The 17,238-nt window shown below is 41.5% G+C and overlaps 1 protein-coding gene and 1 long non-coding RNA gene across 2 annotated transcripts in view; one reads left to right on the top strand and one right to left on the bottom strand.

Moving 5' to 3' along the window:
* The first annotated feature begins 355 nt into the window (after positions 1-355).
* On the top strand, positions 356-15,262 carry LOC107182593. The gene is made up of 3 exons (XR_001513308.1): positions 356-365; positions 4,288-4,298; positions 15,148-15,262. It is a non-coding gene; the product is annotated as an uncharacterized LOC107182593 (long non-coding RNA).
* Positions 8,585-17,238, bottom strand: part of DAW1 (dynein assembly factor with WD repeats 1) — a 30,845-nt gene continuing 22,191 nt past the window's right edge. Inside the window, exons 9-12 of the mRNA XM_015561847.1 lie at positions 16,894-17,008; positions 13,249-13,325; positions 11,252-11,414; positions 8,585-9,101 (exon numbers count right to left, since the gene is read on the bottom strand). Of these exons, the coding sequence (XP_015417333.1) occupies positions 9,067-9,101; positions 11,252-11,414; positions 13,249-13,325; positions 16,894-17,008 (390 nt within the window). The 3' untranslated portion in view covers positions 8,585-9,066. The remainder of the gene's footprint in view (positions 9,102-11,251; positions 11,415-13,248; positions 13,326-16,893; positions 17,009-17,238) is intronic.

The following is a 17,238-nucleotide window of genomic DNA, read 5'->3' as shown; positions in this document are numbered from 1 at the left end:
GTTTTTAAAACACAGCAACATTTTCTAGTTTTCATTGCTACTGGTAAGAGCAGTAAAAAGTGCTTCTTCATTGCTCAGAAGGAAACACAGATATCTAATGTATTGCAGTAGTTATCTGATGAAGATCCCACAGACCCAAAAAAGTAGTAGCAGAGGCAACTTTGTTCAAAGAGGTGCATCCAACATTTCCCAAAAAGTAAAATCAGCATCTGTCCTTGTCTTCATTGCACTTACAATCTATCATAATAAAAGCATAATATGCTAAATAGACAGGACAACCTTCCTGACATCCATCCAGACAACCTTCCGGATGAAGCCAGGGCTGCAAGGGAAGTCCAGGTCCCGGGTGCCAGAGGGAAGCAGGTGTCAGGATCCGGGGGAAGGAAGGCCTACTCTTGCAAGAATTTTGTGCATCAGGGCCTCTCTATTTTCTATATAACTGCTCTAGGGTTCCCATCTCCTGCATGCCCACAAATCATCATAAACTCATTAAGATCTAGGTAATAGAACCTAAAAATCCAAACTTAAGAGAAAAATTTAAAGAGAAAATGATGGTTTGGCCTTGATGTGCAGAATTCAAAAAGCACCCCCACCCCCCCGCACACACACACACACCCCTTTATCAACTATCCTCCATATTTTAAGCCAGCGATTTTCAACTTGCCACAGGAAGTTTTAAAACATGCAATACCTGGGAGAACCAAGATGGTGGTGTGCGTGCTGCCTCCCACAACAACATTGAAACTACCAACTATAAGACAAACAGCTATCATTCAGAACCACGGGAAAGCTGGCCCAGTGGAAGTTCTACAACTGGAAGGAAAGAAAGAAGCGCATTGAGACTGAGTAAGATGTGCAGAGGCGCCAAGAACAGAGGTATGGAGTGGCGCGCCAAGCGGGCTGCAACTGGATGCGCGTTTTTTTTTTTCAATCAGAAGGGGTTACAAACTCTCGAATCCACTGAGCTTGTTTGGGGAGAGATTCTGAGGTCCCAGACCCTATGGGGAGAGATGGGATGGCCTTGCAGCGGGTCGGAGAGCGAGGGTGGCTTTCTCGCGGAGCTGCTCGCCTGCACTCGGGGACATAGAGACGCGGAGTCGTGGAGAGGCCAGGATTCGTGGAGACGACATTGCTGTTTGCTCTGCCCTGGTGATCCCCTGAGACCTCGTCCTACTCAATTTACATCCCCACCCAAGCTGTGCCAGTGGCACAAAAGGAACCACCTGCACTTTTGCAGCTTAAGCCAACAAACTGCAGATTTCAACTCCTCACATCCACAAGGGACACACTCAAGAAGCAGAATCAGGTTCGGAGGAAGCCGTAGCTGGACTCATCTGGGCCGGTGACATGGAACCACTGCACCAGCAAACGCACAAGCAGGTCCACCAGATCCAGTCTCACATGGGACACCGGAAGACGGAAGACAAGCAGTCTGTGCACTTAGTAGAAAATGAAATCCAAGCAAGCATACCAGATATTCAGCCAGGAAGAACGCCTGGAGATTTTTTCCAGCAAGGAGCCACCCAACAAAAGACAGAGTGCCAAACTTCATGTTGTCCAGTTAAAGTATGATGTCCAGCACCTGCAGACTGCTCTCAGAAACTTCCAGCATCAGCGATATGTAAGGGAGCAGCAGGAGAGACAGCAAGAGGAGCTTCTGTCTCGCACCTTCACTCCCAACACGGGATGCGGTGCCCCCTGCGAGGCTGCGACAGGCCCCGCGAGGCTGAGACAGTCCCTGTGTGGCTGGCTGAGACAGACCCTGTGAGGCTGAGACAGTCCCCATGAGGCTGAGACAGCCCCTGTGAGGCTGAGACAGTCCCTGGGAGGCTGAGACAGTCCCTGGGAGGCTGAGACAGTCCCTGGGAGGCTGAGACAGTCCCTGGGAGGCTGAGACAGTCCCTGGGAGGCTGAGACAGTCCCTGGGAGGCTGAGACAGTCCCTGGGAGGCTGAGACAGTCCCTGGGAGGCTGAGACAGTCCCTGGGAGGCTGAGACAGTCCCTGGGAGGCTGAGACAGTCCCTGGGAGGCTGAGACAGTCCCTGGGAGGCTGAGACAGTCCCTGTGAGGCTGAGACAGTCCCTGTGAGGCTGAGACAGTCCCTGGGAGGCTGAGACAGTCCCTGTGAGGCTGAGACAGTCCCTGTGAGGCTGAGACAGTCCCTGGGAGGCTGAGACAGTCCCTGGGAGGCTGAGATGGCCCCTGGAAAGCTGAGACAGCCCCTGTGAGGCTGAGTCAGTCTCTGTGAGGCTGTACCGGCCCCTGTGAGGCTGAGACGACCCCTGGGAAACTGGCAGAACCACGCGAGCCTCCCAGACGGCTTCGTCGACGGTCTGCAAACCAGAGCACAGCCCCATGCACAACTATCACCCAAAGGGCAAGAGGGGCGAGAACAGCTGTAGTGTTGCTTTCTCCTCACTTTTGGAAGTGATATCCTCATTTTAAACATAAGAGGACACATTATTTTAAAAAGCCGTTATGTGTCTCTGTACCCTTTCTGAGTAGAGCGTAAACAAGTCGTGAGAGACCTTTCCAAACACCGGGACACGTTTCGGAAGGAAATAGCTACATTTTCCATGTGTACGACCTTTGACCCGGCAACAAAAAGCGTACACTTATGGATGAGGACAGTAGGGGGGTAAGGGCAGAAGGTGGGGTGGGAACTGGGTGGAGGGGAGCTATGGGGGGAGAAAAGGAGAACAACTGTAATAATCTGAATAAAGATTTATTTAAAAGAAAAAAAAACATGCAATACCTGATTATTTAGTCAGAGGCATTGACCTCTTTTTCCTTAGATTGTCAAATAAAAAAAATGACAAGAGTCAACACAAACAATAGCCTCCTAGTATGAATGAATCAAAGTATGCCTATTTTTTGGTCAGATCAGCAAAACATATATTTTTTTGGTATGGTGCAGAATTTTAGTAATTAGTGTGCCAGATGAAAAAGGCTGAAAATCACTGTTCTAAGCCAATATCCATCCTGGGATTTCTTATAAAAACCAGTATATTTCAGAGGATAGATGTAAGAGAGTAGTAAAAAGTGTTAGTAAAAGACTCCAAGTCATGCCAACTTAAAGGTGAAGTCTTCCAGATGTTATAATGATTGATCTCCATTGGGTTTACCCTAAAATGGCAGGTGACCTCATGGTGACCTTCCTGAATAGAGGCTACTCTTGCACAACCAAAGTAACATTGGAAAGCATCAAACCATGAATTCTTAAAACTTTTTTGAGAACTTCTGGGTCTTATCATTTGAAAAGCATCAATTACCAACTGGATCTTCCCTTTCTGGGCCAGATTTTTTGCCAAAATAAGAGAGTGTTTTCCTATCAAGGTTCACTTTTTTCATTGTACAGGTTTTATTTTTCAATTCCAAGATGTCAATTGCATTGGTTATCATACCAAACATCAAAGCCTAACTAGTGGTGTCAAAAATATACTCAATACTAACAAAAGAAAAGAAACCCCTGTACTGGCCCATGAAGCTCAGTTGGTTGTGTGTCATCCCATGCACCAAGAGGTCACTGTTTCAATTCCTGGTTAGGGCACATTACCAGGTTCTGGCTTTGCTCTCCAGTAGGGAGTGTGCAGGAGGCAGCAGATCAATGTATCTCTCTCTCATGGATGTTTCATTCTCTCCCTCTTTTTTCCTTTCTCTCTAAAAAATCAATTAAAAACATATAAAAAAGAAAAACTTCCAGCCCTAAACGGTTTGGCTCAGTGGATAGAATGTCAGCCTACAGACTGAAGGGCCCCAGGTTTGATTCCGGTCAAGGGCATGTACCTTGGTTGCAGGCACATCCCCAGTAGAGGGTGTGCAGGAGGCAGCTGAATCTATGTTTCTCTCTCATTGATGTTTCTAACTCGCTATCCCTCTCCCTTCCTTTCTGTAAAAAAAAATAAAATAAAATATATTTTTTTAAAAAAACAACTTCCATAGCTTGCTTGTCCACTAAAAAACTAATTACATTGCTTGTAAACATAGCACTTGGCTTAGAGTCTTAGAAACAATAAGTGATTGTTGAAAGATATAATCCAACTTCAAATATACCCAATGAGCTAACACCAATATCTTTATAGCTTCTGTCTTTTTCTCAATGAAAAAATATATGAGTTTTTACATATGAGTATTAGCATGATAACTAATGCAATTGGTATCTTGGAAATGAAAAATAAAACAATGTACAATGCTGGGAAAATTGATCACTTGCCTTGAATGTAACAAACTGCATTTAAAAATGCAATCCTTTGTAATAAATAATGACCATTCAAGAAATATCCAGAGTCAGGAATACAGTTACATAAATCAGAGGGGGAAAAAATCCCTATAGTGTTATTGTTTAAGTATATTCATCAAATAAAGCATCAATTTCATAAACAAAATTAACTCAATTCACTGGCTCTGTGGTCTCTTTTCCTGTACATTTTCTAATGCTTTTGTTTCAGATTCTTCATTTTATATGTCTTTATATTAAGGTTAGGCCATTTTATTAAGCAATTACTAATACACATTTTAATATATGGGGGGGCTGTCTTTGGTCCCATTGTCTTAGAAGGAGTGTTTGTCTTGGAAAGAGCGGTTCCCAACACCTGCATTTGTGAAATGAATTCTGTGGTGATAATGGGTGGGGCCCCTCTTACTGTGGCTATTGTTACAGGGTAAAAAAACTTCCAGTTTCGAATGAACAGCTTGCTTTTATAACCTCACACAGGCCTTTCTAGTACTGAATGCAGCTCCTAAATCATTATTGTATCTACCTTTTCACTATCCACATTGTTATATGAACAATAAGAATCTGAGCATTTGTTTCTTTATATCTCCAAAAGCTATTTTTTTGCTTTTTTATTTAGTGTCTGTGATGTTTACAAGAAATATTTCATCTGTTACAATATAATGGCTGGGATAAGAGTGAAATTGTAATTATCAGGCCATTTGGAACTGGGACTGGATTACAAAATAATTATATGCACAACAAAGACCCAAAAATTAAACTTTATTAATTGGAATAAAGCACCATGCTTCATGATGTTTATTTTTAAAATGTTTTTATTCAAGGGATTCAAAAGGAATTCAGACCAAAAGAAAAACCAAACATGACAGTCCATAACCAAGTGGGAAAACTCATAGGCAGCACATCACCATTTAATAGCTTCATTGGGCTATTGGTAGGACACAGCCTTTCTAGGTTTGAGTTCATGTCCGGCTATCTATTGGCCAAATGATTTTGGGCAAACCACCCTCCCTTTCCCAATCATGTTTTATCCGCTCTAAATTAAGGCTATAATAATTCCTACTTTATTTCTCTTACCAAATGAACTAACTTATGCAAGTCTGTAAATGTTTGGATATATTTTTCTTTGTATTTTAGAAAGAAATTATCTGATAGTGCAAAGAAAGCCAAGGTAAATAACTAGAAGATTGGGGTTTTTTTGTGTGAAAGGGGAATAATTAAATTATAGATAATAGATTAAAATGGCAATAAAACTGGCTAGCTAAAATTTGTTTTTTTAACTAAGGAACATGTTTATGATTTGGTAGGCAGATAGAGGAAAATAAAGGGGGAAAGTGATAGATAAGTCCAAAGTTAGCAGGGCTAGAACTGCTAAAATGATGGGGCAAATGGAAATTGGAGGGGCAGCAAGCTCTCTCCTGGACTTGATGAGATAAAAAGAGATGGCAAGATACTAAAACTAAGAAAATGGTGTCAATCATCGACAACTGAGAAGGATGCCCAGGACAGATGCCAACAAGGAGGGCAGAGGGAAAGCCCCCAAATCCCAGGTGCTTGAGCCATCTGGCCACTGAATAGAAAACTTGGGACCAACCTTGTTCTAATTATGCTTTTTTGCTACTTGTAGCCCAAACCCTCCTAACCCAGATAACAGTGAAGCTGAATTAAACAAAACCAAAAAGTAATGTTGTAAGATAACTAAAAATGATTATAGATATTTTATGTCAGGTTACAATTCCTTGTGTTTGAGGAGTATGTCTTTAAATATCTTAATTGCTTTTTTTTTTTTACTTCAAATATCATCCCTTTGGAGATCGAAAACGGTAAATTATTTTAAGAGTAACAGCAGCAGTGGGAAACACATAAAATAGTAAATTCACTTATAATCTAAATTAAAAGATGAGGGGTGTGCTTTTACATGACAATGTAAGATTTACAGGTGTAAAAAAGCATTGTTCAGTTCAAAAAACATGTATTTTATCTTTAAATCAGGAATTATGCTTAATCACAAGCTACTGCAGTTTTATATATGAGTTGTTAGAAAAGATATTTCATTTTTATGATGATCTACTTTCATAAAATCCTATATGAAGTCTAAATATATGGAGATGGATTAGACCATAATCACCTATAGTGATCATCTCCTCACATCCCAGCTCTTCCATTCAACAGGGGACCTTTAAAAGAAAAATTTCCCCAGGGCGCTTAAATTTTAGTTTCATTGATAAAAACTCAATTTACAATTCTCCCTAAGATACCTATAATACATGAAGTGAGTTATATTTCAACCATAATTTATGAGTAAATAACACTGTGCTCCTTTCAAAAATGTGAAAATTTGTCTACATATGAAACACAATTTTTAAAAAGATGACTGCTAACTATTGAGCATACAAATAATGGCAAACATTTACCACCTTGCTTACTAGGTGCTGGGTATTCCTACAATCAAGAACTAGTATTGTCACCACTGTCCAGATAGGAAAACTGAGACAGAGTGGTGAGGTAACTTGCCAACAATTAAGAGTTTGAAAACAGAATATACATCCAGGCAATCTGACTCCAGACCCCATGCATACTTCATGAAACCCTACAATACTTCAGAGGAAAATAAAGTGGGTATAGGCAGTGTAAGTGCCTGACAACAAGCTTTCTTATTGTAAGTGCCTGACAATAAGCTTTCTTATTATAAGTGCATGACATTAAGCATTGTCCAGGCATCCATTTCCAAGACATCCATCACCAGCTGCTTGGCCCAGCTACTAGCCTAACAGCTAGGTAAGGAGCCAGGCCTCTCCCACCCATGAGGTTTCCCTTTTGGGGCAACCTGGATAACTGACTGGTTGCACAACCCCATTTTTCCTTTCCATGCACTAATTCCATGCTTCTGCTTTAAATTCACCAATAGTGAACCCACAAACCCCAGGCACCCCACCCTTGCCCCTAACAAAGGGAGATGCGCCAGTCTGCACACCCTCCCATCCTCTCCCTAATGGCTGCTGCTAAGGTGCACCTTGCAACCATAATAAGAGCCACAGGGCCAGACCAGCCACATTGGCTCCAGGTGCGGAAATGCCTTTGAGGTTGCCACTAGCAGAACATGCCCCGTGAGTGCCTCCTAGCCAATAGCATCACTACCCATAGGCTGAGAACCAACAGAAAACTGTGTATTATAGTTTTCTTATAATCTTAAGTATTTAAACACTTATTTTTCAGTAGGTCAGGATATCTGGAAACCTTCATAAATATTGTATGAAGAAAAAATTCTTCAATACATAAAAATTAGAGGAACAAGCCATTATTCTGGCCAAGGGTTTCCTACACCTAAATTGGTCCATGAGACATAGGATGCTCTCCGTAACCACATGCTGGCAGACTCTTTGGAGTGATGAAACAAAATGGTACCACCACTTTCCCTAAGTCATCAAAGACACGGAAGAGGACTCAGTGTCTGCCACTTCTTTAGAGTTTTAAAAGTAGCAAAATTTTCATCTATTTTCCTTTAACTCAAGCTCTCCTTGTCTTCACCATCTCTGAACCTCCTCTTCTAGCAACTGCATGGAAATTTTATTTACTTTATGTTGCTTTTATTTTTTCTTCTTGAGGGTTAAACATCCATAGACAATCTGAAAGGTAATTCTCACCCAAAACCTTCCTACTCATAGATTTGACACTCTTCTCCCATAACTAAGCCTTGTTCACCTGAGAACACAGTGTTCAATCTCTGAGTCCAGCTTCACTGCCTGGTATCTGGATGTCCTTGACTCACCTTCCTCCTGCCAAAGTCAGGACTGTTATCTGCCAGGAGGATGAAATGAGATGATCCATATACTTGGTTGGGCAATATCTGGCACACAGTAAGCCACAATGCCCGCTATTTTTATTACTCAGAAAAATCATTCTATAAGATTCACTTGCTCTGGATTCAGGCATCACTGGTTTTATCTTCTGTTTTTTTTTTCTTTTACTGTTAATTTAAAATAGGTATTGAGATACTTTTACATAAAACACCCTTTATAAAACATTTTTAGTGTTTCAGCTGCAATCATGTTGGAGTTTGATTATTTTCCCTGGTACTGCGATTGTTTTCCACCCAAACTTCATATTCAATAGTCTGAATATCTATTCATTTTACTGTTCCTTATAAGCAAACCTGCCTACATATTTTCATTCCACTATGAATCCAGATTACATCTGCTACTAAATGAGATCCATTTTAGTTACCTTGTATGCTGCCTTAATGTTATTTGGTGTAGGCCTCAACATTTTTTCTTGGGGGGGCGGGTATTCTTGAATGTGAAAGAAGAAAGAGCAACCTTCTAGTCCAAGGCTACCTATCTCATTCTTAGCTAAAAAAAAAAAGTAAAATAACTAAATAATAAAACTTCTAATCACATTCTTAACATATACGTCCCCCTAAAAACACATCCTAAATATCTTTGTACAATTCACACAAAAATTTCTCTGAATATTTTATTCAACAGAAATTAAAGTAACAACCTTCACAGTAGAATCTAGGAGACACGCTGTGAAATTGCTCTGGTTTCATTTATCAGTCTCATGATACCATTAAAAAGTAAAACAAAATTGAAATAACCAGCAACACTTTCCAAACAGTAGGCTGTTTCCTGTCATCTCCATTAAAAAATATCAAGAAATTATATCTCTTCATCAGTTTTAATAGTCATATCTGTGAAGCGAAGGACAGTGTATCAATAGTTGACTTGTGGGAAAAGAGAAAACATGAAATATCAAAGCAGCATGCCTGCCATCTGCGATGCTCGGCTCCTGCTCCCATCGCTAGCGAGTGTGCTCATCGGCAGCTTCTGCAGTCAGTGCCATATCCTACAGGTATTATCCTTGCTGCCTATGAAGACACATTTCACAAGGTTATTTTTTCTTTATTTCACTCCCTTCACCCTCTTTTTTTACAGGTTGACATTTTCTGGGTCACTATCAATTATCAATGAACTAAATGTACAAGTATCTCAGGGCCCAGCTGCCAAGCCCCTGAGACACTCAGCTCAGGTGTTTCTGGACTGGGAATTTTTTTCTTTTTCTTTCTTTTCTTTAATTTTGCATGATTCTGTGGGTCCTAAATCGTGCAAGTTCACGTCCTACTCACAGCAGCAAATTCATGATATGTTAAACTTGGAGGGGACCTGAGATGTCAGTCATCTCCTCTGCTCTTCCCGCTGCTCTCCCTCAAGCATTGCCACCAGGTAGAACTTCAGTGAACTTGAACATCCCCGGGTTTGGGTGTCAGCGTGTAAGACAGTACATTCCACTTTAGTGCAGATCAAAATGTCAACAGGTGTTTCTCACCATCAGTCAACATGTGAACTTTGCATCCTTCCTCACTCCCCCCTATGACAACACTCTTCCGAAGTGGCCTTGAACCCCCCCTCCCCAAGGGTCACCTTTCACATTCCTCTATGGAAAGGACCATCTTGGTGTGGCTTCCTTCCAAGGCAAGGCATATAACATCAGCACAAGAAGTGTGGGGCTGCATGGATTGGGAAAGCCTGCGGACACTGCACGTTCCACCAAAAGCACCCTATGTCCTCAAAATGCAGTGGTCATACTGGCCAATTCCCTTTCAGTTTGTGCTTCTAAACCTACCCTCAGGCATTCCATTAAAAATGCATGGTGGACATTGGGGTCAGCCATGAAAATAGGGGGATCAAATCAAACAAAGTGGCTGCTGTGTTGTGGGCAAGACAAGCATGTCACCCCCGTTTTAACAAGCTCTGCTGTCCAGTTGGCCTTGGTGCTTTGGGATGCACTAAATAAATCAAGAATATATTTAAAGAAGCTCAGGAATCTAAATGCCAGTGCTAAAAGAAGGCACAGACAATGAATATTCCTCCCCACGCTCTCCAGGGTCTTTGGGAAAACTGGTGAGAAATGAGGTATGCGGTGCTGGCCTCACATGAAGCACGTGGATTAGGAAAGGCAGGTCCTCTGCCAACCCAGCGTCCTCCTTCCCTTCCTGCCAGCAGGTCCCTGCAGAGCACCCTGTGCCTGGCATCACAGCCCCCACCTCTGTCCTTGTCCTGGGGAAGGGCCTGACTTGCCATTCTCAATAAAATACATGGCTTCTCATGGCCCTGTCTTAGGAGTAGCTACCTGTTAGTTACACTTGAAAACCTTAAAACCCACAGGAAGTAAGCAGTAATTTCAGGACTTATCCATAATTAAGTAGAAGGGGGAGGTTTTAGGCCAGAAGGGGAGATTATTTGCAGCATACCTGAAGTTACATGACTACGAAGCAGCCAACATACAAAGCCAACCTTGCGTATGTGACACTGAACTTATTAGACAGTTAAGCAAGTCTTAAATTTACTCAACATGGTGGGAATTACTGGGACTTAGGCCTATTGGGTCTTAGTGCCTGCTTAGGGCATCCCTGCCCCACACTGTTGTAGCACCCACCCCTGCCAACCCTCCTCCCGGGGCACCACACTGACATCGGACCAAATTCTTGTCATTTTCCTCTCCTTCAATCAAAATTAATTTATTCTCAAACCAATTCTTACAAAATGTTGCCAATATAAATAATGCACGATAAATTTGGTAATGGTTGAACAGTGCTCAATACCTGTTTTCTTCCCCCAAATACATGTATGTTAGCAGGGAACATCAAGGAAAAAAACAACTTAGGTCAAAGAATAAATTTCTAATGAGCCAAAACCTGACTATGGAGAACCCTGGTCCTGACTTATTTTAGTTACTAACACCTAACTGACATCGACTGGATATTAACCATTCAGTGACCATGCCTGCAAGGCAGGCTCAGAATTCTTACTCTGCCTAAAGCAACTAAAATTCAAAGTCACAGAGCCTTACAGTCAGTGACAGAGCTCCTTCCTGTGGTTCCCTGATGCAACTAAAATTAAATAATGAATATAGAGCACCCCTTCCCCATGCTGAGCCAGGGACCCCAGAAGAGAGGTAGGGGATGAAGGTGAACTCCTTTTGGTATTCAACTTAGTCTGTGGTGTTTGTTCTCCCCACCTGTGATGATTATGTTGCCTTTATAGTTGAAAGCGCATGAGAAGATTTCATCCGTGTGCCCCCGGAGCACCTGGAGGCACTGGCCAGTCTGAGCATCCCAGATTCTCGCTGTTTTGTCAGAGCTTCCTGTTAGAAGACGGTTCCCTTGGGGGTTGAAAGAAATCTACAAAAGAGAAAGAAAAAACCATGACAGGTTTGTGTAAATCTCCCCAACAAATTTAATCAGCAAAAAGGGGACATCACTAAGCACCTGTCACCTTCCCAGCCTGGTACTTATTCTTACACAGAACAGTTCCTTCATGATGGGAAAAATATTGCAGGGACAAATACATGCAAATTAAAATCTAGACAGAAACGTTAATAGCCTACCCACCACCCCCACCACACACACACACACACACAATTCTAAGGACAAAGATCAAAGCACCTTTATAGTTTGAATATTCCCCACCCACTTCTTTCAAAAGACTGGTGATGCCTTCTCCATGCAAACAAAGACACAGGGCCCTGCTGTGGCTGAGAACCCGTCAGGCTCCTTTATACCCAAATCTCTAAGCTGCCTCTGCAACCCAACTTTCTGGGGTCAAAAACACACAGTCTGTCACAGAATAAGCGAACATTAGGGCCTACAAGAGAGGACGTTCTGACATTGCTACTCAAAGTGCAGCACTTTCCATAAACACATTCTAAGTGTCTCCCATGTGCCAGGCATTGTCTAATGGTACCTGAGCAGCAGTCAAAGAGAACTGTTAGTCTTCCATTCCTTTTGGTACCATGTTCATAACCTTCTCTAAATCATCAGAAGGCAATGATTGGTGCCACCTCCTCCATGACTGAAGGTGTGATAAGGGCAAAGCCATGTCTTGTTTTCATCACTGTGTCACCAATGCAGAGAGCAATGCCTAGCACAGAGGAAGCTCTCAAAAAGCATTTGCTGAATGAATGAATATAAACCTTAGTTTGATACTCCATAGAAATGCCCTTACTGGGTAGCGATTCAAGAAGCAATATATCACTTAAGTATAAAATGCAATAATGTAGAATCTTAGAACTCTTTATAGTCAGACTCATGCAAAAATAGATGTGCAATTGTTGAGTGGGACATGCCAACCATGTCAATAGCTATCAAGCCAGACATTCAGAAATACGACCCAGCTCTCTCCTCAGCCTATCTCTCGTGTCCACACTTGCCCTACCTCTCTTCTTGCCAGCCCCTAAAGCTTCCCAGCCTGTGAAAAGAATGTGCTCTGCACTTCCATGGAGACCAGGCCTGCTAGGCTCACAATGACCACCAGCAGAAGGTGAGGGAGCAGGAGAGGAGAGAGCATAGTAGGGGTGGTTCTGGTGTCCAGGTGGAGCCTTCAGAGACTAGAAACCATCATGCTGATATTTTATAAGGAAGGAGCAAATCTGACCTGAGATCAAGGAATTGGGCTAGGAGGTGAGAGTCACCAAGTCCCAGCTTTCTCTAGAAATATTTGAGGACACATCTAAACCTCAGATCACAGACTGGATGGCCCTGCTCTGTGAATAAGCCTTTGGGAGAAGTTAATACAAAATTCTTAGCTACAACCTTGGCGTTTCAACATAGGTCATTTTAAACTTTGTTGAGTGTTAAATATTTCCATGAAATACTTCCTCAACTGCACCTAATTTACAGAATACTTGATACTTTCCTTGCACAATATAACCTTGTGTGTCTAGCAGAACCAGGAAAATCACTTCATAAGCTTCATAAATAACTTTAATAAGTATTTTCATCTAGCTAAATCTTTTGCTGATGGCTGAGAAAAACACTTTTATAGTTTATGAAAAGTTTTAGAAATAATTTATTACACTGAGTTTGAGGACACACTTAAAAATAATGTCCTTAGGTGCCTAATTTCTAAAAAGAACGAGATCATTGGACAAACCTTAGTAGCTTAGTGCCAATACTTAACACTAAACATGCTATTTTTTTAATTAAATAAATTGCTCCAAATGAGAAAGCAACTCACCTTTGAAATCTCACCTTCATGACCTTCCAATTTAGTAATGCATTTTCTGGTGGCTGCACTGAAAACTCTTGCTGTTCCTTTTTGAGAGGAGTGGGGATACATACATAAATTCACCTGAAATACAGAACTTTGAACCACACGCCTTGAATTATCTAACCATTTATCACCCTGACACACAGCTGACTGCTAGGTTTGTCTTCTGTGATGAGAGCCAGCCACTCAAATGCAAGCTGGTCCCACTGTGGGTAAGAGAGTGTGAGGAGTGCCTGGCTAGCCCTGAGTTTATCACAAGAGATAATGGGTTCCAAGGTAGAAAAAGCAAAGAGGCAACAATTCAGAATGAAAAAAAAATATTTTAAAGGGAGAAAGAGGGAATGAAAAAAAGTCTTGAGAGGCCAGGGATGAAATAAGCAGAAAGCCTACGATCATACACCAAATATGAGTCTAAGGTCGCAGAAGGCACAAGCAGCCACTCTAAGAAGAAACAGTGGCTGCCACTCAAATGAACAAAGAACAGGCACTAGAAACCCTTTTCAACAGAAAGAGCTAACAGAATGGTTTGCTCCCTGTTGTGTCTCCAGTGCCTAGAAGTGCCACTCAACAAATAGATGCAGTGTGGATGGATGAATGGATGGATGGATGAATAGAAGAAAAAGTATGTTTTTTTAGAATTAAAAAGTGGAGGAGTAAAATAAGCATAGAAGAGAAAAAAATAGCAGTAATGCAATTGTTGTCAGAAAAAAAGCTAACATTTGTCAGGCCAGGAGAAGGATACTTTCTTGTTGCAAATTACAGCATTGCATAGAGTAAAATTAGCAAGAATAGGGTGTTTTGATCACAATTTTCATTCAGAGAAGAGCAAAATGTCTTAATTTTTTATTTACCTTTCTGACAATGTCAACTCAGGAGGAAGTAGACAAAATGATGAAAAATTGCTATTTTAGAATTTACATAATCTAAAATAATAAAAGTGTAATATGCTAATTAGACCAAACAGCTGAACGAACTTCCAGGCGTCAATCCGGATGTCCTTCTGGATGAAGCCACGGTGGCAGGGCTGAGACAGAGGTGGTTAGGGGCAATCAGGCAGGCAGGTGAGCAGTTAGGGGCAATCAGGCAGGCATGCAGAGTGGTTAGGGGTGATCAGGCAGGCAGGCAGAGTGGTTAGGAGCCAGCAGTCCCAGATTGTGAGAGGAATGTCTGACTGCCGGTTTAGGCCTGATTCTGCCTAAACCGGCAGTCAGACATCCCCCAAGGGGTCCAGGATTGCAAGAGGGTGCAGGCCAGGCTAAGGGACACCGCCCCCCACCGTGTGCATGGATTTTGTGCATCAGGCCTCTAGTCCTATATAATATAATAAAAGCCTAATATGCTAAGTGTCCTGTCGACCAGTTGCCTGTTTGACCAGATGCACACTGACCACCAGGGGGCAGATGCTTCAATCACTAGTTTAGCTTGCTGCTGGGGTCTGGCCAATCAGGACTGGACAAGATGAGCCAGACACACCCTGGAGCCCTCCCTCAGTCCCTCCCCAGCCAGCCAACCTCCTGCGGTCCCTCCCCAGTTGGCCAGCCCCGATCAGCCCTGATCATGCACCAGTGGGGTCTCTCAGCCTGTCCTGTGCCCTCTCACAGTTCGGGACCCCTCAGGGGATGTCAGAGAGCTGGTTTCGGCCCAATCCTCACAGGCCAGGCCAAGGGACCCCACTGGTGCATGAATCCGTGCATTGGGCCTCTAGTTAAAATATAAAACTTGCTCCTTAGTGGGACATTTCAAGTGCCTTAAAGGAAAGTGGCCAACTTGTTTGAAGAGTTTATTAATAATACAAAATGGAATATATTACATAGTGCAATACTCTAAATTAGCACAAAGGCATTTTTTCTTTTTTTTTATGTATAGGGCGTAATGTCACAGGAAGGCCATAGTATTCTGCCACCCGTGAGGAGTAAGCCCAAGTTGCTGTTGGATGTGTTGTACACAGAGGAGCCATTCTTCAGGCACTCTGCTCTCTCCACACCCAAAGTACAAAAGCATTTTTAATCTTCAGAAAACACAGAAATAAGGTAGTCTGAAACCTTAATTTTTTTAAAAAAAAGATAGAAATATGAATAAGATTAAAAAAATTAAGCCTTCAGCATAATTTCAAAGAGGAAGGAAAGATAATATATAGGAACAGATGTAGCTGCCCAGGTAACTCATTGTGTTGACAGATTCAATTTTAATAAGGAAATAAGGAGCAAAGACCAGAGATAAATAAAGAAATTGGTCTAAACATCAATACTTTTCAAGAAGTACAGATGAAAAGAGGTTTACAAAACACATCAAAAGAAAAATAAATAAGTAATGTCTTATCAAACAAGAATGAAATCACTGCTAGGGAAAAGAGCAGATCATAGAAAAAACAAAACTGGAAGAATAAAACTTGTATTTTATTCTCATCCATCCTGATCCCTTAGCCCTGCTTGTTTCCTGGCCCCCATAGCACTGACCAACTCCTAACATCCTGTACAATCTAACATCCTTTTAATCTAACATTCCACATAAAACGTATGTATGGCATTGGTAATTGTCTCCTCCTCCATGAGGGCAGGGATTTCTGTCTCTCTTTTTCACTGATGATACCCTTTTTTCCTAAAACATAGGTATTCCTGGCACAAGGTAGGCATTATATGTGTGTGTGTGTGTGTGTGTATATACACACACACACACACACACACACATTATATTGAAGAAATTTTTTGTATAAATGAGAATATTTAAAATGAAAAGGGCAGATTAATTACAGTTGAGAGATGATTTTTTAAAAAGCCAAGATCTGTGAGAAAATGAAAAAATAGTTACTTTTAAAAATAAAATTGTCCAGATTCAGAGGGTTTACATTCCGGGATATAAAAACAACTTGTATGTATAGTCAAAGAATTACCTTTGAAAAGCCCCAGTAAGAGAACAAGTATGCAAATGTAATTTTAAAAGGGAGACAATGATGAAATAAAAACTGGGTAGTTAAAATGAATCACCAGCAAAATAATATAATGGCATATGTGATCAACAGGGAAATGACATAGATGTTCTATAGTGTCATATGTGGTCTTCGTGAAGTTGAGGCACATCGTGTAGCACCAGCCTATGTTTATCAATAAGAAACACAGACATAGTATAGAATCATAGTGGTTCTCATGAACATGATGTATAGCAGAGCATTATATATGTTTATCACGAAGATCTGCTAGACATAGTGGAGCAGCACATGTGGTCATAAAGGAAATAATGCAGATTTATTGTAGAACCATGGATGGTGATCAAGTTGCTGAGGTTGACATTGTGTAGCATAGTGCATGGACATCAGGGAGATGACCCAGAATGTACCATTATATATCATTATTAAGGAGATGATGAAGACCTAGTATAAAATCATAAGTGGTTGTCAAGGAGGTGATGCAGACATTGCATAGCATTACATGTGGTTATCAAGAATATGATACAGGCATGGTGTAGTAATATACAATGACATCACAGGGGTAAAGCAGAATACAGTTTCTATTATAACTGGTCATCAGGGGAATGACCTACAGTGTAGAGTCACTCTTATTTATCAAATAAAGCATAAGTCCCTCCACAAGTTAAATGTAAGAAGAGATGACCTACCATCAGCTGAAGCAGTTGCAATAAGCTTTCCAGTGTAATCAAAACAGCAGTCGAGTATTTCATCATCATGGCCTGTTAATGTTGCCATACATTTTCCACTTGTAGCATCCCACAACTGCAATTAGAAGGAGGAGGAGAAGGAGGAAGAGGAGGAGAAGGAGGAGAAGGAGGAGGAGGAGGAGGAGGAGGGAAAGGAGGAGGGGAACAAATAAATCTCTGGCTATATAAATTCACCAATATTAACTAAAGGCCAAATAAATATACGCTTCAATGTATGTTGTAATTATACTGTTGCTTTCCTTCTCTAAATATAATTCGAGCAGTAATTATTAACATAAGTAGGAA

Source organism: Myotis davidii, unplaced genomic scaffold (assembly GCF_000327345.1).
Source record: "Myotis davidii unplaced genomic scaffold, ASM32734v1 scaffold370, whole genome shotgun sequence".
Classification (NCBI taxonomy): domain Eukaryota; kingdom Metazoa; phylum Chordata; class Mammalia; order Chiroptera; family Vespertilionidae; genus Myotis; species Myotis davidii.
The sequence above is the reverse complement of the archived record's forward strand: the minus strand, read 5'-3'. Positions and strand labels throughout refer to the sequence as shown.